The 27698-nt window shown below is 38.1% G+C and overlaps 1 protein-coding gene across 2 annotated transcripts in view; it reads left to right on the top strand.

Annotated features, from left to right (window-relative positions):
* AP3B1 (adaptor related protein complex 3 subunit beta 1) overlaps nt 1-27698 on the top strand; it is a 161553-nt gene that overhangs the window by 21850 nt on the left and 112005 nt on the right. For both annotated transcript variants that reach the window (XM_069880721.1, XM_069880720.1), the window contains exons 4-7: nt 1341-1436; nt 3617-3777; nt 8738-8804; nt 17279-17458. In XM_069880721.1, the coding sequence (XP_069736822.1) occupies nt 1341-1436; nt 3617-3777; nt 8738-8804; nt 17279-17458 (504 nt within the window). The remainder of the gene's footprint in view (nt 1-1340; nt 1437-3616; nt 3778-8737; nt 8805-17278; nt 17459-27698) is intronic.

Genomic DNA, 27698 nt, shown 5'->3' with positions numbered 1-27698 from the left:
GTTCATTTGTTTTAAGAGAAGCAAAGGGCATCTTATTGTGTACAGAAGTGTCTTGTGATTTTTGTTTTTATAAGTACATAGTGACCTCAGCTTGATTATGTGCATCGTGTTGTGGTTGGTAAGGATACAAAGAGTGACCTAATAAACAATTGGTGGTATAGAACAAAAATAAGTCTTGGTCAATAACTCATGGAGTTTGATGTGCTTATATTGATAAATTAATTAAACAAATCTGCCTGTGTTCCTCAAGCCTAATGTGCCCCTGTTATGATTAGTTTTATAGAAAGGAGCATTTTAACATTGAATGAAGGTAAATGGTAAAAGAATAGTGTAGTCACGAAGCTCTAAGTGCTCCCATTTCTAGTCACAGAGTGGTTTCAAGGAAAGGAGGCTTTCTTTGCACACCTGCAGTCATTCAGTGCATAGGCCTCTTGTGATCAATGTTGATTGCTGCTTGTCTGTAGCTGAACAACAAATAATTTAGTATGGTGTAACCTTCTGTGATTTAATATTATGCTTTTTGCCAGAATTGGCACAAAGGTACATCTTCTGATAGTGACAGTAATTACTGCACAGCTGTAGTTGAGGGTCTTTCAGAATTTTCCATTATAAACCCCAATAGTCGGTTTGCAACTCAAATGTGAAAAATGTTTTCAGTGGTTCCTGGACATACAGTAACCGTGAACTAAATTGAATACCCTCCTCCCCCAAAATCGTACTGAGGTTTTCTTAATCTTTGAACACTGCATCCTTTGTAGTATGCTTACATTGGCTGCATCTTGTGAATGCTTTTAGTCAGGCAAAGGTGGTTCTGCTACCCTTTGCTTTTGTCCAAGACATAGTCAGAAGTGGTATTTTAATCAGATTTAATCAGGTAAGTTACCACTCTTCAGCTGGAAGTTATATTCTCTTTCAGATGTGTTAAAGTAATTGATTTTTAGTTTCAGGGTAAAGAAAAATGGGCTTGTTGAATCCTGGGCTATTGCAGTCTAACCTATTTCCATAAGGAAAACAAAAAATGAGGAGTGCTCAGGTGGTCATTGCCACGTTTCAGTTTCTTAGATTATTCAGTTGTTTATTTACTAGTTGACAATATAAAGCAGCACTGTGTTATTAGCCTTCATTTGTTAATTGGGTGATACTGCAACATCTCAGAGAGTTTCTGTTAAAAGCACTAGAGTAAATCATAAGGCATTTCAGAAGCATGTGAGTACTCCAGTGATAATATTAACTCTTCCTTCAAAGAAAAATAACATTGATGAAAATCTGCAATCCAGATTTTAGTTCTATAGAATTCTAGAACTTTCTGATAATGGTGTTCATTGTGTTTTGCTTTTCAGATAAAAAAGCTTGTATATGTTTATCTGATGCGTTACGCAGAGGAGCAGCAAGATCTAGCATTATTGTCCATCAGTACTTTCCAGCGTGCTTTAAAAGTGAGTGACTACTAACTATTCCATGGAGCTGGTTACAAAAATAAAAATACCTGTGTAAAGTGTGGTCTGGTAAACTAAAGCATGTAAATATCTGCATCTGATTAAGTAGATCCAGGTTATGTCATTGACAAAGTTTTTTGTGCTACCTCAGACCTCATCAAATAGCTAAGCCTGCATGAAGTAAAATTACTTCATTGAAGAAAAGCAGCAGATTGGTGCTATCAGACTCACATGCCCAACATGTAATTTCTGCAATGCCCTTTCTCTTTTCCAGGTGGCTTATCTATGTAGAAAGATAACCCTGTTACCACCCATAACAACCTATGTTCCTTTTAGTTTGTGTAAAAGATCTTTGTACATAAAAGAATTGGAACATAGTATAGAGAGTAGTACCTAAATTAAAATATTCAATGTATTGCACATGCTATCTTTTTACTAAAAACACTGAAGAAATAGCAGTTTGTATTGTTTCATTTCAAACTCGGAACACTTGGGAAATAGGATTAGAGAAGGAAGATTAGGTTGCTTTTTAAGTTTGACTGTGAAGAAAAAAAAATTAAGTCTCTGTCCCTAAATTTGGCCCATTTCTGTAATAAGAGAAGGTTGGTGTTTTTCTTTTTACCTTGTACTCTTCTTGTAAGGCTACGCTAGGTTCATAATCGACTTCTGTCATGTCACTGACCTGGACCTTTCATCTTGGTGGAAAATTTTGCCATTTTAGAGCCAGGTGTGCAGCAGCAGGAGCATCTTGCCACTGACTAGAGAGTTTTCTGCCCTTTTTTCTTCATCCTTTGTCTCAAAATCATTTGTACTAACTTCAGTATCTGTGACTGCCATGAGCAGCTAAAATTCAAATGACTTTGTATCCTATGTTTTTAATGATATGTATACAGTCAACATAACTTTTTTTGAATGTAACTTTTTAAAAAGCTACAGTTAGTGGGAAAAAAATAGGAGGGGGAGTAACTCAAATGTTGCGTTTGTGAATAACTCAAAAAGTGGTGGCGTGGCAAGGAGGTGGGCTCCAAACTAGCTGAGATTTTCAGCAACTAAGGAAATTGCTAAGCCTGCTATGGAAGATAGGCAACTAATTAATTCTTACTGTTCACTTTCTGTAACATTTTGTTTCTGTTTTTGTAATGCAGATTGTAATTCAGCTTTATGTATGGAAACTTTTTTTCTCCCTCTTTAGGGTATTTTAAACTTTTGTGACGGGAGATGAGCTTTGCAAGCTCTAAGAACAAGTTATGTTTCCAAAATCTGTAAAATTAAGTGCTTTTTTCATCCAGATATTTACTGTTCAGGACCTGCTAAGATGTAGGATGCTAAGATGAAAGTTTAGATGGGCTGATCCTTTAGTAATACCAGTTTGAAAATCCACATTACCAACCCTGTCTTTGGGAGTAATGTTCTTTGGGAAGTTCCTCTCTGGCAGACAGTACACTTAATGCTGCTGCAGTTTCAGTTTGTTGGATTTTAGGGGATTTTGTACTTGATGAAGCAACATTTTTCTGTGTGTCCCAAGCCTATGATTAATGGGTGATGTTTACATAACAGTTCCTCCAAATACAGATGTTTTGTGCTATTGTTGGATCTCCTAGCTAACCCTAGCATTATAAACAGGGAATAAGTACTAGGATGACTGAAGAGAAGGTAGGGAATAGAAGTTTCAAAACATTTAGTTTAGGTTTTTGACGTATTCTTAAGAAAATTAAGCATAAAATGGATGTGTTGCCAAGAACTTTGAGTAGGTGTATCACAACAGAGAACCACACTTTCATTTGACAGTTCTTAAATGTAAGTAATAAAACATAGAGTGAGGTATGTTTCTCAGAATATCTCCATTCCACTTGGATTGCAGGAAATAAAGTAATCTTTTTTTAATCCATCGTTCCCTTATTTTGCTTGGCAAAGGGAATTATGTTAATGTTTTCATTTGCCAAATTTCCAGATTTTCATAATGTTTCAATGTTTTCTTTCTTACATTCTTTTATTTTTTTTGGTTGTGAAAGTTTGTGTGAATTTTGGCACATTTTCTTATTAATGTGGCCTTAGCTTGTAAGCTTGACCAATATATAGATTTACATGTTTTAATGTGTAGTTGTGAACTAGAGTAAACACTGCAAAGAATTTAATGATGCGTTTCTGCACTATCTTACTTTATTTCTCCCCTTCTCTAGGATCCTAATCAGTTAATCCGTGCAAGTGCTTTAAGAGTTCTGTCCAGTATACGTGTCCCAATTATTGTTCCTATTATGATGCTTGCCATTAAGGAAGCCTCTTCTGATTTATCTCCTTATGTGAGGAAGAACGCAGCACATGCAATCCAAAAACTGTACAGGTAAGTAGTTCTGACAAGTACTGAAAAGCCATTTTAAAATAGTTGTGGGCTGTGTTTATTAAGTCTGCTGGACGGGTTGGGGTCTCTGATATATCAGATCTGTTCCTTAAAAAGTCTGCAGCTTATGTAAACGTTCTGTCGCTCAAGTGATTTAGTTGGAATTCAGGAAAGTCTCTTGCATGCTAAAATAAAGGATAACTATGAAGAGATAAAAAAAGAAACCTGTGCACAATCTTTTGTTTTTAATAAACCTGTTATTATCATCTGTGTAGCAACTCTTTTGATGGATATTCTCAGAATTGAAGATTTCTGTGTTTACTGTCTGTATCTTTCATCTTGAAGGCATTTACTCTAGTTTGCAGTACGGGTAAGGAAAAAAGATAACTCATAGAAATCTAAACCTTCCGAATCTAAATCTAAATGTGCAAATCTAAATCTTCCAAATCTTCCTCTTCCCTCTTCAGAAATTCTATTTGTAGAAGAATTCTTATGAATAGGTGGGTACTGGTTTACACAGATGTGGGCAACAGAACCTGTACCTTTCCAAAACAAAGGCTGGCATTTATTCTGCTACTGGTTTCCTTTTTTTTCATGCATATGGCAAAAAGAGGAGGGTGAGAGATGTTAAGGGTTCTGTGTCAGGGAGCCTGAGGCTGCTGCACTTCCATGCCCTCTCAGACCAACCTGTTGTGAGGCTGAGCTTGTGTTCGTAACGGGGGCACACACAGACTTGTACAACATTCATGCATGCAGCCCTCTCTATAGAGCAGCACAGGCAGATAGCAGCACTCATACAGGCAAAACCAGCACCAGCAATCTAATCTGTCACATTCTTACTGATCAGGATGCAGGCCCATTAGTGGCCCTGTATATGTAACATATGGATCATCCAGTAATGATCCTAGATGCTCTATCTTTCCTGTAACTGGCTGTGGATCCCCAGTTTCCCCAGACTGCTGGCACTGGCACATACAAGTGCACAATGCTTGCAAACCTGTGGCACTTGGTATTACAGACCCGCTCAAGGCACACACATGCCGCCACCCTTTCACCCAAAGACTGTGAATCTCACTGTAGCTGGATTTAGAGGCTCAAAACTACGCAGTAGCTGGGCTTTATAGCCCCTTGTCTCCAGTTGTCCCCCACTAGATGGAGAGTAAGAGGGGAGAGAGAGACTGAGAGATACAAATAGGTGTCTTTGTCAACCCCCAGACCTTACAGTCTCTCCAGTAGTTGGTCTACATGCCCTGATCCATCTGGTAGCCATAATCTTGACCAATAGATAGATTTACGTGTTTTAATATGTGGTTGTGAACTAGAATAAACACTGCAAAGAATTTAATGATGCGTTTCTGCACTATCTGTCAAAGCAACCAAGTCTGACTTAATATTCTGTAGGGCTCACACACTGACATACCTACTTGCTTCAGTGGCCAGTGCTGCAGTCATGTGGATCCCTGTAGCCCATGGCCTGACTCCAGTTGCTGAACCTTAGACCACCGTCTTGCTTCTCCACACAGAACTGAGACTGCCTCATCCACAGAAGTAGTTAAAAGTGAGACTTTAATGAGAAATTAAATCAGACTGTGGACATCAAGGGCAGGGCATGGCCACACAAGCATGCTGAGCAGCAAAGTGTTTGCATACAGGTGGCTCCTTTGATGCATCTATGCTTCTGTTTTCATATGCTTGTTCCTCCTGAAGTCATCCAGATCCCTCCCTTTCCCTGCCTTTCATTTCTCCCATTAAAAAAACCCATATTAAGTCCTGTACAATCCAAAAATGCCCCTTCTGGTATCACTCATAGCCCTGTGGCTTGTAACACCTCTAAGTGTGAAAGGTGGGAAGCCTTTCTCAGTCATGGTAAGTTCATTTCGGGACCATATGGCTGATGGCTTTTCCATGGCAGCTCTTTGAAGATCCTAGACAGGGGCTCCTTCTTTCTGGTGACTGGTTTTTGGTTTTTTTTTATACCCGCTCACCCACCCCATGAGCAGAGTACTCTCGTGTGTGTACCTTGGGAGTAGCTCAGTCAGTGTTATTGGAGTTCCCCAACCGCTGCTCTCTTTAGTGGGCAAACAAGCTTTTTATGATGTAGCTTCACAAGAGGGAATGGATTTTAAGTCCCTTCCTGCTATTTGAGTAGTTTATTTTTTGTTAGTGTCTAGTTCCAGGATACGGAAGAGTTTTTGGCCTGAATTATTCTGTATGCATAGAATGTACTTTGATTTCCCAATAGTGTCAAAACTATTTGGAGAAGTTTGGCAGAAGTGATCTGTTAGTGCCAGCAAGGCACAGCAGTATCTGGATAGCAGGCTGTTTAATAGAATTTTAGTATAAATTGATGTTTCCACATCCTCTCTTCGTGACAGGCAAAGTTTAATCTGGAATAGTAAAATAAAGAGCTTATTGGTGGTTGGAGTGAAAATGGAACATACTGGAATCTAACTTGATTACTAACAGAACTTTTATTCATCCTTCATCCAATATCCAGATACGGTGGCATCTTGAAATGTAACTTTTACATTATTCTTATCTGTGATTCATATGGTATGTTATGCTTATGTGATGTCAGTGGAAAGATTTTAAGATCATCCTTGCAAATACCATAAAAAGGTGGTTTTTATGTTAGAAGATACAACACATGGTAAAAAATACAGCAGCACAATCTGAAGAAAGTGGCCACAGGCATGCCTAGTTGGCATGCATACAAATAAGAGTATTTAATAGGCAGTCTCAGCAGGTGTTTCAACAAAAATCATGACTAGCAGCTCTACAGTGCAGTGATACAGATCATATACTGGTGGCAGGACTGTCTGTTGGCCTATTTGTAATGAGTAAGTAGTTTCAGAAGGCTTGCTCTGAAGTTGGTCAAAATCAAAATTCTCAAGGGGATGGATTTTTGATGCAAAGATCAGTCAATAGTTTATGTACTGTTCTGCATCTAACTGTTCCATCTTCTGTGAGCATTTTAGTCAGAAGAAATAGCAGTTTATTCTAATAATCTGTATGCTTCATTTACTTTTTGTTTTCCATGAGTTCTCTACCTGTTTGATAGTCCTATAGTTCAGTTAGTTCTCTGGTCAGACTTCTGGATGCAGGTTCGATACTCCAATCTTCCTTGCATTTAGTGTCATGGTGTTTGGATGGATGCCTGACCTAGAAGAGCTTCTTCGTTAGTGATTCAATCGATTCTACCAGCAGGAAGCTTAAATATCAAACAGAAAAGATTTCAGGCATAGTGTGAACAGCAGCATTTGTGCCCAATGCAATCAACATTGCCATGTACATTGCAGTAATTTTATCATCGAAAATGTCAGACCTCTTGCTTATTTCGCTTAGAGAGCATTTCCAGGCTATTAGAGTCTTGTGTCTATCAACAGAAAACTCTTAATGTGTACTTGCACCTACTTGCAGTGAGATCTGGAGAAGGACTTCTAAAAAGTCCCATTGCTAGTGTTAATAGATTGCATACTATTACTAGCAAATACTGTCATTGAAGCAGATCCCTCTGAGCTCTTTAGCACGTTCTTTTATTTTCTTTCCAATAGTGCTGCCTTCCTTATCTAAATCATCAGCAAAGAGGAGGAATGTAAATTCAGTTATCAGAGCCTTTACTGAAGATTTTCTTGTTTGCGTTAAAAAAGGAGTGTTTGTTTCAATGCTTGTTAGTGATAAGTACTCACTTCTTTCTCTCTTTAAATTTGATACCAATTTTGAACATCTGAAATAAGGTCCGTTAGAAAGAATTTTGGCTGTTTTCCTCTGGGAGTTTTGGTTCTTGGCAGAAGATCCAGTAAACCTTTTTTGACAAAATTAGGAGATGGAACAGAAGGCGGTCATAAAAGTACTTACAGAGCAATGTGCTGTTGCTTTGTTTATGCAACTTCTAACAAAGTTTTATTGTCCATTTAGCGTGTTCTGATGTTGTCAGGTATTAGAGCGTTAGCAAAGTAGTGTGCAACTAGATACTAATTCTGTGAATGTATAGATGTAAAGCATGTACTGTGCATTGGGGCAGCTCATCCCTCAGCATCACAACTAAAATGTACAGTAATGAACAAAATAATTCCTTACTTATCTGTAGTTGTGTCCGCATTGAAATGGCTCTTCAAAGGCACGGAACTACACATCTGTATTGCTCTTTGTATTTTCGTCTGCCTTGGCTTTGAATTCTTCTGTGCTGTATAGATCCATGATGAAGAAGCAGCTGGAATGAAAAGTTGGTCCTTACCTACCTAAGAAGCAAATTTGACAGTAACAGATGTTTTTGAGAAACTTTGCTCTGCAAAGGATAGTGCAAAGATTGTTGTTTGTGACTTTTGTTTTTCCTGTTTTTTCCATTTGTATAAGACTTCAGGCAGTCAGTTTTTCATCAGCTTGCATACCAACGTTGTATATGTACCCTTGAATACAATGTCCAATTTTTTTAGTTCAAATACCTCTGACAAAAATTAGTGTAGCTGAAGTTCCTTACTTGAAGTGTTATATTGATAATTAGGTAATAGAGGCATGATTCTGCTTTATTCTGGTGTTCATTCACTGTTGAATTAATTCATGCTGAAATTCTCCTTTTGCACTGAGTTGCTTGTGACTTAACATCTGAAGCTCAGTCAAGTTCTCCCTAATGGGTTAGCCTGTCTTAATGTTTCTTAAATCCTAAAATTTTTATGGGTTTAAGTATTAAGATTCTTATAAAGCATGCGTAAGTGGTATAACATAAAGATAATCTTTATAATTTAGTTTTATACTCCCTCAATTCAGTTCTGTATTCCACAATTATCTTTATTTTTGGTCAAGTGCTTTAACAATCAGTTCTTTGGAATGCTTCATTTTTCTGGAGGTGGTTTCTTTAGTGTTCTTGGTTCCCAGCTTGTATCGAAAGGTCAACAAACCTAACCTCTTTTAATTTCGGATGTCTGACCAAATGAGTAAAAAGAACTTTTATTTTTCCTTCTAGTCTTGATCCAGAGCAAAAGGAAATGTTAATTGAAGTGATAGAAAAGCTTTTGAAGGATAGAAGTACGGTAAGAAGCAATATACTATTGGATGTGTGTATGTTTTTAAAGAGTTTACTCCTGAGGCTGCCATTCAGCAGTACATAATACACTCTCCTACCCTTGCTGATGTGGTTTTATGTGGTTTTAGATAGAACTATAATTCTGTATTTATGTATTATACTATGACTGCAATAGTGATCAACTCCTTTAATAAGACTGGTAATTTTAAATGCATCATGGGTATTCTTAATGTGTATTTGTTAGTACGTTTTTTATGTATGCTTCTTTAAACTTAATTTTGTTATATAATTATATGAATCTGTTTACAAGTGTCTATGTGTGAACATTTTTTCGTTGGGAAAGTAGCTAGGTCATTTTAATTTGTTTGTTATAAGAATAAATAACTTATGTACAATGCACAGGATGCCTGTTGACATCAGTCTGTACAGCTATTAAACACTGATACTTGCTGTGCTCTCGTTCATTCTTGCAAATATCCCCATTTCCACACTGGTAAGTAAAATTGATGTCCTGGGAGAATTTCTGTAAATTTAACACTCCTGTTATATTTTGGCTACCCTGTAAAAGAACAGGTTTTCTGTATGAGCTCCTGGATGTCTCACAATGGTCACACACTTTATTTTAATTCTTGTACCTTACAAGTAAGTTGCCTAAGCCAGAAAGATAATTGAGCAAGGAGTCAAAGATAGACTTCAAATAGAAAACAGTTGTAAATAATAGCATTCCCTTGTTCTTCTTGTTCAGATTACTAAGTTAGTAAATGTAATCCTTTTTCAGTGATTGGAAATTTTACTAGGTACTAGATAGTGTGTTGCTTCATCTCCTATTTGCCCAATGTTTCTGTAACACACAGGATTATATCATATGTTCTAGAACAGTCCAAGTGTTCAGGACATAAATGGTGCTGTTCTTTAAAAGATGTCTTGCAGCTTCCACTGAAGGATTATTGAAGGAGAGTATCAGAGCTTAATGGCTCAGGAGACTGTAAATCAGTTAGTTAGTTCTCCCGACTGCATCTATGCTTGACCTGTACTTATTTGTCAGAGGCCTTTGTGCTTCTGTGGAGTTGCCCCCCAGTGGTTCTTTGTGTATTTTCTTTTCATGGTTCATGCTCTTGGTGAGCATGCAATCTCTGAATGCGAGATTAAATGCCTTGTACCTGTGGAGGCATAAAAAGCTGAGAAGCCATCTTTGTTTCTTTTTATTACTAATGGCAGGAAAATAAAATCCCTGAGTTTTCAGTCTGTTTCCTAGACCTTTTTGCTTATGGTATATGACAAGTTATCCAACAGGTAGTAATTTAAAATATATTTTAACAAAATGTTAGAGGAAAAAGGTATAGAGTGGGTTTGGATCTTCTTTTCCCCAGCACACTGATCCTGGCACTTGGAGTTACTTGCAAGGGTATTAGTGCTCATTGCTTACTGTCTGACACTGAATGATGGACCATGCTATTTATGAAGGTTTAGCTGGAACAAGTCGATTATGCTATTTTGTTAATACTTTCCAGAAGCTGATAACGATGGTGTAGTATTGGGTCTTGTGGACCTTTATGGAGATATAATATTTTTAACTTCTGCAACCTTTTCCTCCCTCTGACTCCTCTTGATCTATTCCCTAGCAAGACCTGATTCCAAACTGAGCTGAGCTATCTCAGCTTCAGAAGTTTTACTTTTTCAGGAAGTGATATGAAGAATTATTATTCAAAAAAAGAACCGTACAAGTATCTCTCCAGGACTCTCTGAATCCAGACTCAAGTATTCAGATGTACTCTTTCATCTCAGAATCCACAGCTTGTTGTGATCTAAAGTAGGTTGGTCTCTGTTTAGTCCTTGATAGGCTTGGGAAAACGAGTCTAGCACAGAAGAGCTTCACCCTGAGTAGTTAGCTTTTTGTCATGTTCTACTGAATGTTCCCAGAAAGCCTCCACGTTTACTAACAGAAGACACTTAGTGCCCAAGTGGGTTTTTTTGGCTGGTAAACCTAATCTGAATAAGCTTATCAGTTGCTTCTAGTTGAAGAACTTAGCAATTTGCTTAGAGTGAAGGAAACGGAGTGCCACTTGTTGTTACTCTTAACATGCAGTTGCTTATGGATAGTGGTCCTTATGTACAGGTGGTTCATGCATAGCCTATAAAACCTTAGATTGGCTACTTTTTAGCTATTTTTTAAGCTCCTGTTGTGAAATTTGTTTTAATTTGAACTGCCTCTTTTGTATTCTTTAAGGGAAGCTGAATTTCCTGCACAGTGTAATAGAAAAAGCTCCCTCTACATACATAAAGACAAAACCTTTTAGAAAATATTTTGCCATCTTTTGTGGAGAAAGTTTGGTTTGTTGCCACAGGAATTCTAGAAATCGATCCAAGCTGTAGAACAACAGCATTTTATCATAGCCTTGTGAAGAGCATGTGTTTGATTAATGGTATTTCTCAGGTTTTTGGAGCTTCTATTGCCTATTGAGGCAGATGGCCTGAAATATGTAGGATGATAATGTGGAGCTCAGACCACAAGTGTTTACTTGACGCTAGTCTTTGTATTACTTCAGTTTAAATGCACAGAAGCTGTTCCCTTATATCAACAGTAGTTGTTTTCTCTTGGTAGTTTTAATCTAATATCAACAGGTCATTTTGTGGGGAGCAGTGTTATTTTCTTTAACTAATGGCTTAACTAGAGTGGGAGAATCTTAGCGACTTTGGGAGTTTTTGAACATCAGGGCTCTCCACTTTTTTTTCCCTTGATGGAAAGGTCAGGTTTCTTCTTGCATGTCTTTGTACGTAATTGCTGGTGATCCTCAGAGAAACCATAGTGCAGTGTATCTGATACGTAGATGCATAAAAGTGCAAGTGCGATCTTTTTGTTGTTTTTATTTCTTTCTTTTTCTTATTTCATTTATTTTAGACCTGTTTATAACAGTTGAATGTTGTTCAAGTGATGTTTCAGAATTTCGTTTAATACAAAGTTTTTACTCATAAGTTGTTTATTTTCTGTAAGCATTTCACTTCATGCAGGGTTTTTTTAAAACTCATGGACATAATCTCTGCATTAAAGTGAGTTAGAATTGCTACTAAACATAGATGCCTCTAAATTTAAACAAACCACATTTTTTTTAAATGCAGTTAATGTTGCACAGAAGAGGCACAGTGTATTTAAATGTCAGAGTCATTTTGCATATGTAATAGCAAGAAACTGTCTGTATGGGAATTTTACTACAGTAAAATTAAGCCATTTTATCAGGCTGTGCAAAATACTCATTTTTTAGGTCTCAATCAGTAATAAATTTTAATATAAGCTGAGGTAAGCAAAGCTTAAAATAAGATGAGATCTAACCTTAACCCAGCACTTCATTAAAATTTCTGGTGAGATAAATGAAAGATCACTCTACTTAAGTGACTTAACATGAAGATTCAATTAAAAGCCAAGCTCTCAGTTAATCTAAGATGCAAAATTATCAAGTGCAAACCATCGTTAACATACCCTCAAGGGTAACTAACTGGGTATTGAAGTGTCTTGACAAAGCTGTGACTTTGTGCCAGTGGATTTATTTTTTAAACAGATAAGTTGTTTACAATTAGTTTTATTATAGAGACTAAGAAACTCCTAGTTATGTTACCCTTGCTTTACAAAAGCAAGTACCTCAGACTTCGATAAACAGATACAAGAGCATGAATCCTTGCTACTTTTATTTTTCTAGTGATTCTAGATAACTGAGCAGCTGACGTGATTTTATGTAGAAAGGAAGACAAAAGCATGTGTGTATATTATGCTAAAATGATTTTCTCAGGAATTAATACAGCTAGTCGCGTAGTCTTGTGTGAAGGTATAATTGGATATTTTAGAGGAGATTAGTTCTCTTTTAATTTTTGGTTGATTCTGTATCACATCACTCCTAATCTATTTTTTCCATTCAGTTAGCAAGCCTGATGATCTAGCTTTAGGGCATAGGATTTAAGGCAGGATTTGTTGCTTAAATTGCTTTTGGCATACTGTGAAGAGCTCTGGAACTACTGTGTTTGTCATCTGTGTATTGTACAACTCTGTACCTTAGTTACAGCAGTTAAAAAAATATCCCTGTTAATGTTGAAAAGAGATCATGTTTGTTGTCCAAGCCTATAAAGTGGAAAGAACTTGTGACTTTCATTCTTCAGTCCAAACTACAGTATCCTGAAGTGCTGCATCTGAAAACGAAAAGCAGGTTTCAGCGTTTGATCTGGTTTTGTTTGGGCATGTGCCTCTCTTTTAAGGAAAGCTTACGATGCTTGTGTGGAAATAAAAGTGCGTGTGCTGTGTGATAAAATTGATTTTTTTCAGCCCCATCTAGAGAACTAAGTATGTGGCCATGTATGTTTTATGCTATATCATAGCTGTTGCTATTATAGCTTTTGTTCTAGGACCAGGGAGCATGCAGAGTGCAGTGCTACTTGTAAACCCTTCTAAGACAGGAGAATGCTAGAGAGAAATTTCAAAACATGTTGGCCAGGCTTGCAGATGGTCATTGATTCCCAGGTATGAGCTCCCCATGTTATGTCCCCAGAAACCTTCATTGTGAAGTAATAGGGGAAGAGAGAGGGGCAAGTTCTGCATGAAGACTGAAGATTGACAGTAAATTAGCTTGTTGCACTGTATCTGTTTATTGTTAATTAAGATTTTACACTGTTTTCTAAAAGATAAACTTGCCTTTAGCCTCTGCTTAGGTAATATTTTTCCTTTAAAAAGAAAAATTTAATCCCATCAAACTACTTCTGATATTTAAATAAATTTACTATTCTATTCTAATGTGATAATTTCCTTCTAAATACAACATGTGCAACTTAATTAGAGTTTTATTTTGGGAGTGAAAAGACTGTGTACAAATATGTGAGTATTAAGATTTCTTCTGCAGACAGCATGGTTTCTAGATGAAATACGGATTCTTGTGAAGTGAGTCCTCTTAGATTAAAAAATGATCCTGGGAATTGGTAATGGCTTTGCAATGAAGATCTTGATATTTCAGACTACAGCAGCATATGTGGGGATAATGGAGAAAGAAAGCTGGGCTCTGTACTTTTCAACAGAATGCTGCTGTGTAAGTTAATATTTTAGTTTAGAACCCAGATGTGTGGATGAGACAATGTTTTCCTTACTTATTGATTTAATGTTGGTAAAAGCTTCACTTCTGTGGAAAAAATACTGAGTTTGTGCGGATGTTTTATTGTGATAGATCTATTATCCAGCTATTAGAAGATGAATGACTGATCTTTTCCTGTTTCCTTGCCTCCAGAAAATTGAAATAAGAAGGGGAATATCATTTGGGCTGTATGATTAGGGCAGGTGGGGTGGCCATTAATTTAAGAAAGAAGAATCTTGGCAGCATAGGCCATCTTGCACTGTATTATCAATCAAACCTCGATGCACTTCTTGTGATGACCTAGCATTCTCAGGTTTTTGCAGCGTTAATTAGAATTCATGACAAAATAGATGCAAGGAAACGTTTTGTACCCTTCGTAATTTTATAGAAAATTTATTGTTATTAGAGGAACCATTTGCTTAGTGTGATTTTTTTCATTACCAGCTTGTCAACTAGCATAGATAATCTGGAGAAAATATGAACTCCATAGATTGGGTGTCACTTTTGTTGATGGTTCATGTAGTTTACCTTGGAGCACAGCTAATGGCTGAAGTTCATAGCAACAGCACAGAAAAACATGGCAACCAGTGGAAGACAAATGAAGCATGTTTATTGCTTTAATATAAAAAATACATAAATGGAAAGCAGCATTTGAATTTGATGAGCTCATTGCTACTTTTCTTGAAGTGATTTATATTTTCTCCTTATACAAAAAGCTACTGTTGGCACAGTGAGATGGAAATTAACTGGCTGTTTTTTGGAAATCGATATTTTTTGGTTTTATGTTCTGATTGGATCATTTTGTTTTAATTCTAAATATTTTTATGGATTGTTGAGCATTTAATAAACAAAGATTATTAGCTGTTCCTCTGATGTTTAGATGTATAGTAGGGTCATACTATAGGGGAAAAAGTGTCAAACAGAAAATAATCTTATTAGTAAAGCATTAGGAAATTTTCTCAGATAAATCCTCTTGTTACCAGTGCATTTTTAAACTGCCTTAGATTCTGACCTCCTGCCCCCTGCTTCAAATGAAAAGCCTTATTTTGGAATATGCTATAATGGGGAGAAGGTCATGATGTTAAATAGTGTCATAATGTTAAATAGTGCTGTAATGTATGGCAATTTCTATGTTAACTTGTAAATCTAGGGAATTACCATAGGAATAAAATGATTGTTCATCCCGTGCATCTCTTGCGTTTCATAGTATAGGTTCAATTTTTTGTTAATACCTTTTATACGTTCACAGGTTTCACCATTCTCATTGTAAACTTGAGTAGGTGACTGATATGAATTGAAATTAGTAATCATTTAGAGTTCTCATGTTTCAGTATGACTATTTCTTTGCATTAAATTATTGTGTTTTATTTACAGTAACTGAACATTTAAAACCCCAGTACTGTTTATAGGATATGTGCTTGGCTTTAGAAGATCTAAACTAGTTTATATATAGTATTTTCTGTCAGCTTTCAAACTGTATCATATCCAAATGAAAGAGAAATACAACGAAATACATGTGCAGTACTAGTAGCAGTAAAAGGCAAGAGTACTCACTCCAGGTCTACATTTGGACACCAGCATCTGTGTGTTCCTTCACCTAAGAGTGTAAAACGCTATTTTTAACTAAGGCTGGCCTAATTGAATACCTGCTCAGGACTGGTAGTGTTGGTGTCTTCTGTTGAGCTTTGAACCCACATCTAAGCGTCAGTTCCAGCAGTTTTTAATTACAGTACACCTTTCTGCAACACATCATTAAGGAGAAAGTTTAGTACAACAACATAAAAAAAAGTCATTGTTTTTGCCATACAGCAAAAAATAGCAAATTGCTTTAGATGTAAAGTGTGTTTTATTTAGCTCTATCAAGTAATCAAATTCTGCTCCCTGGAATGAGTTGTATACTTGCTGGGACCAGCAGGTCCCAGTATATGGATGTGGCTGGAGACAATAAATGCAACTTCACGTTTATTCTTATTGGTAATTCATAAAATCCCCACAGAGCCTGAAACTTGTTTAGCATAATAGCAAAACTAAATTCTGAGCTGTTTTCTTTCGGTTGTAATGTTGGGTGCATACTAATAAACCAAATGTCAGCCAAATACAGGGAGAAAAATGTAACATATGAATATCATTGTATTTAATATTTCTGAAAAAGTACCATTTCAATAAACTGCACTTCTATTTAATTGCTTACTTTAAGTCATTGGGGAAATTTTAGAGGTTGAAATGCAGTTCCCCAGTGCTCAGATAGAATATGACATTAATTTGCTGCCAGAAGGCTATACTGCATGCATGCTAACTGCATACATATCAGCTGCTTCGTATAAAGTCTCATCATTTTAGTTATTTGACTTAACACGTACTCTGACACAAAACAAATCTTAATTAAAGCAATTAGAAGAGAAGGAATGGTAATTCCAGGCAAACAATGACATATCCTTATATTGCACGGTCAGCTTTTGAGGTTTTCCCACAGTTAGTCGTCTGCTGCCTGAATTTTAACAGGAACCGCAATATGTGTTTTCTTTCTTTAATTTTAAAGGAAAATACCCTATCAGAAGGTTTCAGTAAGCCTTGAGGTCTTAAAAATTGTGAATCTGTTTAAATTCCTCATGAAAACAAAGCTATTTTAATAATCATAGTATGAAGATATTTGCATATGTAAGGATTTCTTTCTTAGGTAGGCAAAACATTGCACAAGGATTTAGCAGGGCATAAATTATCCATTCCTATAATTACGAAACTAGTAGAGAAGTGCTCAGCAGAACGCAGAAATTCTGCTTTTGCTCTTTGTTGAAAAATCTTCTTGTATATCTGTATTGTACAGCTGATTTTAATGCCTTTTTTTCCCAGGGTGTATTGATGAAATTCTAAATATAGAATTTCATATGACAGTCAGTTTGGCTGTATAAAGAGAGAAGTATGGATCCAAGTAGTGCTGAGAAACTTAACTTCATCTCCTCTTCAGTTTGGTCACGGCAGTGTTGATGGGAGAATCCCAGTAGACCTTGTCAAGCATATCGCTGTATTATGCTTCTTTTTGTTTCCTCTTATTTCTGAGTTAATTGCAAGCTCTCTGATAATTCATTCAGAAACTATAAATGTAAGAAAAAAAATTATGCTTACATTGCACTGTGTCTTCAGAGCTGGAAGCTAAGATTTATGTGTGTAATAGAAAACGTTTTCTCCGTTTTAATAAACTTACCGTAATTCTGTTTTAAATCAGATACTATTTCTGTAGGACTAAAGTTTCTATTGTTGTTTCAGTCAAAAGAAACAATTTGAAATTGAAGAGAATTGCTCGTATTAATTCTGATTCTTACTTGTGAATGAACTGTTGAAGGAACACTGATCTTCTGGTTTATATTCTGGTTTTTAGCTGGTAGCTGGGAGCGTTGTGATGGCATTTGAAGAAGTGTGTCCAGATAGAATAGATCTGATTCACAAGAACTACCGAAAGCTCTGTAACTTGCTGGTTGATGTGGAAGAGTGGGGTCAAGTTGTTATAATCCACATGTTAACTCGATATGCACGTACACAGTTTGTAAGCCCATGGAAGGTAAGTTTGTGACTTTAAATTCCTATTGTGTGCTTGCACTGTGAATTATTTCCGTTGTTGGATATACTTAGTTTTTGAAGATATGTTTTTATGCGGACTTTAATAAAAATAGAAAACAAATGCATAATTCTTAGCTATTTAAGGCTTCACTAGCAGAAGGCATCCATTGTTTTTCAGAGCATGAGTCTTCTCCTTCCAGGCTATACCCTGTTCATATTTACCCTGGATACATTCCCTGGGCAACGAAGAGAGGCCTTTTCCTGTGGTTCTTAGAACAACATGACTGTTTGCTATAGGAGATTTTATGTGAGTCAGAGCTAGAAAGGTTTGCCATTCTGTGAAACTGGGTAGAATCTGTTTTCTTTGTAGGTATGAATTCTCATTATCATAGCATGGTGAACAGTGTTACTTGTCTAGGCTTTGTTAATGTGCTTAGGGATTGTGTGGAGACTTGAATATGGTTTTCAAATGTACAATTTAAAAAATGCTTTGTTTTTTTTTTTTATTTATAGTATGTAAATATGAGTATACCCTTACTTAAGATTTATAAAAAGAGATATTCAAAATTCAAATCCTATCACTTATCACAACAAAGTAGACAGCTCAAGAAATGGATGCTATTAACATTGGTTGCAATAGGGATTTAACTCTGAATAACAATTTAAATTAAAAGACTGAATACTTCTTTAAAGAGCTATATAAAACTGCTCCACAGCTCTGGCTGTTTGTGTTTATTACAGGCTTGGGGTTATTACTATTGTTAAGTTTTATCTTTTAATTTGCAGCTAATTCATGTTTAAAGATGTACGTATCTGTTGATATATGTATATACTCTTTTACAGCAGTGGTTGGAGATGGACTTTGTATGGTGGCATAAAGGGATATTTGGGGTAACTTGTTGTTACAAATATAAGATGATCTCAGAACCTTAGACAAAGTTTCATCTTTAGGTACTTTTTTTGTATTTTTTTTTTTTAATATTTCTTTAGACTGAAGTAGTTCAGCTTAGCTAATGTGTCTTAACAGTTCTGTTCAGGCATTGTTATTTCAGTGGTTTGTAATTAGCATATTAACAATTTTTTAAAGGCTCATTTTTTCAACATTGTAATACAGAATTATGCCAGCTATCGTTGAGTTCTTTCAACCTCAGTCTTTTAACACCCTTTCCTTGGAAATCATACTGAAATGCAGCGCTGTAGCGATTAAGGCATGGACCCCATCAATGAGGCAGCATGCGAGGTCACCTTTATTGAGAGGATGCAAACCTTATACAGTGTTTCTGTATCCAGTCAGCAGCTACCCCAGTGAATTTCCACCTGTGAGAAACCCGCAGTTACAACGATAGAGTGCAACCCACTGTTTACCACAGATGTGGCCCTTATCTTTGTGTTTTCTGTCTAGTGCATTCTTTTCTTAATAACTCACGGGTCTTAGTAAAGATTCCAAGGTCTCAACAAGCAAGCAAGCATGAGAACACCAGCCGTTTGCTCTGTGCTTGCTGATAATATTGCGGGTACACCAAAGCATCGGCCGCTTGCCCCAGCATACATGCAATACTGGAATCTTTTTTGCTTGCACAGTGCCATTTGATGTTAATATATGTATAATATACTACGTTATAACAATTATAAGGAGATATGTTTGGACAAACAGCTAATTTCAGCCGGATTTATATTCCTTTCTTAAATAAGCAGGGTTTATAATGATTAGAAAGCTAAAAACGTAGCAAAGATCTCTGAAGTAGAATCATGTTTCTGCGTTACCAGTTGGGTTCCGGAACACCCTTTTTCATTTCAAATTGAAATTAAATTATTTGTAAGAACATATGTTTCCAGAAAATTATTTAAAATAAGGAAAGCATTTTTGGATAATGAGATGCTTAAGAATATGTTTTCCTAATGTCTTCAAAGAGAGTATTTATTACGTGCTGCTTATTGAAAGAAGGTGACTTGTATTCTTCTCTCTGACCTTTTGAAAGAATCGAAATTGATAACTTGCTTTGCCTAAAGGTACAGTTTCATAGTTGGTTTAAGCCAGTTTTAGTCTGTGATTGGGCAGAGGATGAATAGAAGATGATGTTGACCTCTCGTCTTTGATTCAGAGGTTGGAGATTGTGGTGGGATTAGGTTTCCTTAAGATTCTAAGTACTTTTTTCACTGAAACTGGATGGATAACAGATGCTGCTGTGGCTTCTACTCTAGTAATGTAAAAGGTTTGCGTAACAATACTGCCTGTGTCAACCTAAAATTGGTCATCAGTGCTGTAGTATTAATAACACTTTTTCTCCACTTTCGTGAGCTTCAGTGCAAAATTTAGTTTGTCTACCTACTCAGCAATTAAATTAGCAGAATTTTTTTCTGAGACTACTTGAAATGCATGCCTTTGTCAATAGGTTCTTAAATGAACTCGTCATACAACAGGGCATCTTGTGCAGTAGAAGAGATTTTTAATTTAGTTTATTTGCATCATTATGGATCAGTATTTAGGCTGTTTATATGTAAATGTATGATTTGAGGAACAATTAAGTGTTGACAAAGTAGATTGCAGTCATATCAATTGCAGTGCATTTTCCATAATTTTTCTAACTGACATCTTTGATGATAAATAGTGGATGCCAAGTCAAAGCCGATTATACAGTGCACTAGGAATTCATGGCGCTGTCAGGGAGAAGACCGATTGACTTTAAATTTACATATTAATGAGAAGATTTGTTAAGAGGGTGCTTGACTATAGAAAATAACAGCATATTTATAGGGCACGACACTTTATAAATAAAGCTGATGCAGGAAAATGGAAATTAAACCTATCAGATTAATAAATTCAAGGCTGCTAAAATGCATATTTGCATTTTTATTCACTAAAATTTACCTTGCTCTTTGAGATATGTATGCTGCTTTTGTTCAAGTTGAGCTAATTCCCAACAAGTAATGTTCTAACATGTTTGCTTGTGCATTTAAAACCTGAAGAAAAATTTGGAATACTTTGCAGTTATGGAGAAAAATCCTTTTTGAGTAATGTGTTTAAAACTGTGGCAAAACTTTAATCAAATACCCATTAAACAAAAATACTCAGATTTATATTCATATTTTTAGCTTCCCTGAAGGGTAGGTTTTTAATTTTGATCATCAACACAGTGAGGAAGAATGCCCTTGGTTTATCCTATTCATCTTGAAGTACTTGAAGGGTGGTTTTTGAAGTAGTTATATAGGAAGAGCAGTTTCGGAATAACCTTTTTTCCGTATGAACTCTATTCAGCTTTCATGTGTATTAACTGGAATGAGGGAAAGACTCTCATACTCTGGAGAGAGAATACCTATTTGGGACTAACTGGGAAGAACAATTTCAAAAGCTTTTTGGGAAGCAATGTATTTTATGGCAGATAACACTATAGTGCATCCCAGTTTAAATGCTTTGCCATGCCCCTGTTGCAGGAGTTGTTGAGGCTGCCAGGTTTTTGGCAGACAGCTCCTGAACCATTACAGCTTGCAGCCTAATGAAGATTCTTAAAATAAAGTTGCTGTTGGTTTCTATGAACGTGTTGAGTTGCAGTCTAGCAGATCAGGAACTGGTTTTCAAGCTGTTCAGCTATTCCTGTTTCTGCAAGGAGATGAGCATCACAGGAGGTAGTGACTGCTTCAGCTGTCCTGATATATGAATATCTGTGGGCCATGTGGATGAGTACCTTCTGAAAACAGCTTACTTGATCAGAAGTTTCAGCAGTCATTGTAGAGAGCAAAATGGAGCTGTAGTCTTGCAAAAAAAGTGACTCTGGGGGCTGTTCAGCTTTCAGACAATTTCAGGTTACAGAAATAAACTTTCTTGGTGATCAATTAAAATTGGGAAAAAAAAATGGTAAAGTCAGATTGATCATCAAGTAATTTCATAAACAAGTACTTATGAGAAGCGTGTCTCAAGCTTATACTTTTAGGATTAATTATTGAAGTATTGCTCAATTTAAAGTGCTCAGAATTTGATGTCAGTGACTGGGAGGTGGTGGTGTATAAACTAAGCCTGAACAAAATTACCAAGAAGAATAAGGACTTGTGGTTTTACTCCAGTTGGCAACTAAGCACCAGACAGCTGCTCACCCACTTACCCTAGTGGGAAGGAAGGGAGACCTGAAAGTGTAAAAGTAAGAAAACTCTTAGTTTGAGATAAAGATAGTTTAATAAGTAAAGCAAAAGCCATGCATACGAGCAAAGCAAAGCAAGGAACTCAATCACTGCTTCCTGCCAGCAGCTGTCTCCAGGAAAGCAGGGTCCCATCGCACATAAAGGTTGTGAGAAAGGCAAACAACATAACTCTGCAAATACTCCCTCCTTCCTTCTTCCCTCAACTTCATATGGAACGGTGCTCAGCATATAGTATGGAAAAATCATGTAATCAGTTGGAATCAGCTGTCCCAGCTGTGTCACCTCCCAGCTTCTTGAGCACCTGTAGTCTACTTGCTGGTGGGTGGTATGAGAAGCAGAAAAGTTTTTGACTCTGCAACAATGAAAAATCCTGTATTGTCGAACACTGTTTCCAGCACAGATCCCAAATGTAGACCCATACAAGCTATTACGCAGAAAATAACTCTATCCCAGCCAAAATCTGCACAGGACCTTTAAGAGAAAAATAGCACGTCTTTGGAGGTATATACCCAAAACTATCATGGAAAGTAACCTGGCTTTTGATGAATTACAGAAAGAAACATATTTGTATTTGATAAGGTAACTGCAGCAGTGGACATGGGTGAACCAAGGGATGTGATCTGTCTAGACTTTTATAAAGCCTTTGACATGATCCACAACAACATCCTTCTCAGATATGGATTTGATGGGTGGATAGTATGGTGGATAAGAAACTGGTTGGATAGTTGTATTCAAAGAGTAGTGGTCAGTGGCTCAAATTCCAGATGGGCATCTGTGACAAGTGGTGTCCCTCAGGGATCTGTACTGGGACCAGTACTTTTTGATTTTGACAGTGAGATTGAGTGCACACTCAGCAAGTTTGCCGATGACACCAAGCTGAGTGGTGTAGTTGCCACACCGGAAGAACAGGATGTCATCCAGAGGGACATGGACAGACTGGAGAAGTGGGCCTGTGAGAACCTCATGAGGTTCAGCAAGGCCAAGTGCAAGGACCTACACCAGGGTCGGGGCAATCCCCATTTTCAGTACATGATAGGGATTTGATTGAGATAGGGATGTGATTGAGAGCTGTCCTGCAGAAAAGAACTTGGGGGTGCTGGTTAATGAGAAGCTTGACATGAACCAGCAGTGTGCAATCACAGGCCAGAAGGCCAGCTGTATCCTGGGCTGCATCAAAAGAAGCGTGGCAAGCACAGAATCATGGAATCACTAGGTAGGAAAAGATCCCCAGAGTCATCAAGTCCAACCATTCCTATCAGTCACTAAACCATGCCACTCAGCACCTCATCCACCCATCTTTTAAACATCTCCAGGGATGGTGATTCAACCGCCTCCCTGGGCAGCCTGTTCCAGTGTTCAGTGACTCTCTGTGAAAAAAAATTTTCTCATGTCCAGCCTGAACCTCCCCTGGTGCAGCGTGAGGCCATTCCCTCATGTCCTGTCTCCTGTCACTTGGGAGAAGAGGCCAGCACCCTCCTCTCTACAACCTTGTTTCAGGTAGTTGTAGAGAGCAATAAGGTCTCCCCTCAGCCTTAAGGCTAAACAACCCCAGGTCACTCAGCCATTCCTTATAAGGCCTGTTCTCCAGCCCCTTCACCAGCTTTGTTGCTCTTCTCTGGACTCGCTCCAGAGCCTCATCATCCTTCTTGTGGTGAGGGGCCCAGAACTGAACACAGTATTCAAGGAGCGGTCTCACCAGTGCAGAATACAGGGGGAGAATAGCCTCCCTGGACCTGCTTGTCACGCTGTTTCTGATACAAGCCAAGATGCCATTGTCCTTCTTGGCCACCTGGGCACACTGCTGGCTCATGTTCAGTCGGCTGTCAGCCAACACCCCCAGGTCCCTCTCCTCCAGGCAGCTTTCTAGACAGACTTCTCCTAGTCTGTAGCACTGCATGGGGTTGTTGTGCCCCAAGTGCAGGACCCGGCATTTGGCCTTGTTAAACCTCATCCCACTGGTCTCAGCCCAGCAGTCCAGCCTGTTCAGATCCCTTTGCAGACTCCCTACCCTCCAGCAGATCGACACTTCCACCCAGCGTAGTGTCATCCACAAACTTGCTAAGGGTGCCCTCAATGCCTTCATCCAGGTCATTGATAAAGACATTGAACAGGGCTGGACCCAGCACTGAGCCCTGGGGACACCACTTGTCACTGGCCTCCAGCTGGAGTTAACTCCATTTCCCACCACTCTCTGGGCCCGGCCAGCCAACCAGTTTTCCACCCAGGAGAGTGTGCGCCTGTCCAGGCCAGAGGCTGACAGTTTCCGAAGCAGAATGCTGTGAGAAACCGTGTCAAAGGCTTTACTGAAGTCCAGGAAGATACATCTACAGCCTTTCCCTCATCCAGCAGGTGGGTCACTTCGTCATAGAAGGTGATCAGTTTAGTCTGGCAAGACCTTCCTTTTGTGAACCTGTGTTGACTGGGCCTGATCACCTGGTTCTCTTGCATGTGCTTCATGATAGCACTCAAGATCACCTGCTCCATGACTTTCCCTGGCACTGAGGTCAGACTGACAGGCCTGTAGTTTCCTGGGTCCTCCCTGCGACCCTTCTTGTAGATGGGCACAACATCAGCCAGCCTCCAGTCCAGTGGAACTTCCCCAGTCTTCCAGGACTGTTGGAAGATGATGGAAAGGGGTTTGGCCAGCACATCTGCCAGCTCCCTCAATACTCTTGGATAGATCCCTTCTGGCCCCGTAGACTTGTGGGTGTCTAGTCAGGCTAGCAAGTCTCTAACTACCTCCTCTTGGATCATGGGAGCTTTTTTCTGCTCCTCTAACTCCTGGATGGACACACAGGGAACAACTTTCCTTACTATTAAAGACTGAGGCAAAGAAGGCATTAAATACCTCAGCCTTGTCTTCATCCTTTGTCATAGTTGTTCCGTTTGCATCCAAGAAGGACTGAATATTCTCCATGGTTCCCCTTGTATTGTTTATGTATTTATAGAAAGATTTTTTGTTATCTTTCACACACTTGGCCAATCTGAGCTCTAGTTGGGCCTTAGCCCTCCTAATTTTCCCTCTGCACAATCTCACTACCCCCCTGTAGTTCACCCAAGACACTTGTCCCTTCTTCCATCGTTCATAGACATTCTTCTTCTTTTTGATGTCTCCCCAGATCTCCCTGCTCAACCCAGCTTTTTTTTTTCCTCCGCCGGCTCCTTTTCTGGCACCTGGGGATGGCTTGCTCCTGAGCTGCTAGGATTTCCTTTTTTGAGGAGCACCCAGCCCTTGTGGGCTCCCTTGCCCTTAAGTACTGTCTCCCATGGGACTTTGCCAACCAGCCTTCTGAACAGTCCAGAGTTTGCCCTCTGGAAGTTTAATGGTTGAGGGAGGTGATTTTGCCCTTCTGTTCCTCTCTTGAGGACCTCATCTGGAGTACTGTGTCCAGTTCTGGAATCCTCAGTGTGAGAAGGATATGGAGCGCCTTCCCTGTGAGGACAGGCTGAGAGAGCTGGAGTCATTCAGCCAGGAGAAGGCTTTGAGGAGATCTTACAGCGACCTTCCAGTACCAGAAAGAAGCCTACAAGAAAGCTGTAGAGGGTCTATTCATAAAGGCTTGTGGTCATAGGATGGGGGGGAGCGGATATAAAGTGGAAGGGGGGCAGATTTAGGCTTGATGTAAGGAGGAGTTTCTTCACCATGAGAGTGGTGAGACACTGGAACAGGTTGCCCAGGGAGGTTGTGGATGCCTCATCCCTGGAGGTGTTCAAGGCCCAGTTGGATGGGGCCTTGGGTGGCCTGACCTAGTGGGATGTCCCTGCCCATGGCAGGTGGGTTGGAACCTGATGGTCTTTAAGGTCCCTTCCAGTCCTAACTATTCTATGTTTCTATATTGAAAGTATTTGTTGTGATTGCGATCTCTGACAAAATATTGAGGTCCTTTCTGACCTCAACTGTTCTGTGATCTCTAGACTTTTTTTAAACACTTCAAAATGTTTCCTGCTCTTGTAGTGTTTTCTTAATGTCTCAGAGTTTTAGATTTTTAGTGTATTCCGTAAAGAGCTTGGTGAAATCCAGTGTCTAATGACTACTTAAGATGGCTCAGCAGTGTCAAGTACTGCTCTAAATATTTGCTTTTCATTCCCCTTGTTGGATTGTGCATCATCTGAACTGCAATTTTAAATGATAAAACTTCAAACGGAGAATACAGGAAACACTGACCATCCTTAACTTTTGTTAACTGTGTAATCAGTATTCTGAATCAGTTTTGCTGGTTTATTGCAGGAGAGGATAATAAAACTTCTGAAGCCTATATGGAGAGGATGAGAGCAGAAGAAGGGAAAGGAGTATTCAGGTTGATAGCCTCCTGTTAACTAGGTGAATTACCTAGATAAAGTTATAAAAATGAAAAAAGCTAAAATACTTTTGAAATATTGTGTAAATTATTAATTTAATAACGAAACAACTTTAATACACTTCTCCTTTCTTCTGTTCTCAGCATCTTAGTAGAGGATTTGGAAGTTTTATTACACACTTCTGCAATAAGGACATGAGTAAGGAGACATTAAATAGAATAGCATTCAATCTTTTAGTATAAAATTAATCGAGTTATATTATAAATTAGTACATTGTAGGCCTTACTGAAGTCTAATTGTAGATATCTGTGCTGTGTGATTCTTCCAGATGATAGTTTTGCTGACTTTTTAAAAATTATTATTTGTTTGTATCCTATGAGGACCAGAGACATTGTCACTGTTTACAAGTACCCAAAAGGAGGTTATATAGAAGTGGGTGTTGGTCTCTTCTACCAAGTGATAGGCAATAAGATGAGAAGAAGTAGCCTCAGGTTGCATGAGGGAGGTTCAGATTTGACACGATGGAAGATTTCTTTACTGAAAGGGTTATCAGGCACTGGAACAGGGTGCCCAGGAAGGTTGCTGAGTCACCATCGCTGGAGTTACTTGGAAGATGGGTAGATTAACTACTCAGGGATATGATTTAGTAGTGCATAGGTATGGTTGGACTTGATGATCTCAAAGGTCTTTTCCAACCAAGCTATTCTATAATTCTTCTGTTTCTAGTATCCAGTAGAATTCTTGATTGGTTATGGCATATCTCTAAAGGACCATGTGGAAGAGCAAATATGAAATATTTCAGATTTTCTTAGGTCATCCATCTCTGATAGTGTATCCACAAATTTGTTCCAGTTAACAGTTGAATAATGCCAGACAAGAGGACTGGAGGTAATTTAGGCCTAAATGGTAGCAACAAATGTTTTTACATCATAGTTTTTACTATCAGAATAAATATACCAGCAGTGGTTGGTGTGAAAATATCAGTGAAGTGAATCAACAGGTGTTTTAAGATGCTTTCAGCTCTTTTGTGTGCTTATGCCTTAGGATGAAGGGAAAAAATCCTGTAATATGGGATTTAATATCTATTCATGATGTTAGAATTACTAGGGCAGATTTTCATTGTTCAGATGGCTGATACAAGTACAAGTACAGTCAGCGTTCTAAGATTTTGGGTCATTTGGTGTCTTGAAAATTTGAGGTTCCTAACTAACATATAGAGCTAAAGCTGTAGTCCAAATATGGTTTAAATGTGGAGAAACATTTTAGAAACTATAAACAGTCCCAAGTACATAAATAGAACTTAAAAATAAAGGTATCAGTGTGCTTGCATGTGTGTGAAAAGGACAAGATCCCTTTCTCCTCTTTGACATTTTCTTTTAAAATCTTCTACATTTTTTCCATCAAGATTGGGGTTGAGTTGTGTAAGGAGTAAGTGTACATGATTTGGTGTAACTCAAGGTTGTGTTAGGAACTCCAGAAAAGGAAGAGTACTGTGAACCGTTACGATTCTGCATAGGCTGAAGATCTGAGAGATCACTGTTCCTCCGTACCATGTTTATAATTCATGATGGGTGTTTACTAATAATATAATTTAGACAGCATATAGTACCCTTCTCTTCGTTGCAGCCCCAAAGTAACTAACAATTAACTGGTTTTCTTCATTGATCAGTTGTTGTGCAACTCCGTAGAATCATAGAATCATAGAATCATTAAGGTTGGAAAAGACCTCTAAGATCATCCAGTCCAACCATCAGCCCAACCCCATCATGCCCACTAAACCATGTCCAAAAGTGCCACGTCTACACATT

The sequence above is a fragment of the Phaenicophaeus curvirostris genome, chromosome Z (genome assembly GCF_032191515.1).
Source record: "Phaenicophaeus curvirostris isolate KB17595 chromosome Z, BPBGC_Pcur_1.0, whole genome shotgun sequence".
Taxonomy (NCBI): Eukaryota; Metazoa; Chordata; class Aves; order Cuculiformes; family Cuculidae; genus Phaenicophaeus; species Phaenicophaeus curvirostris.
Note: the sequence above shows the minus strand (reverse complement) of the source record. Positions and strands in the feature narration are given on the sequence as shown.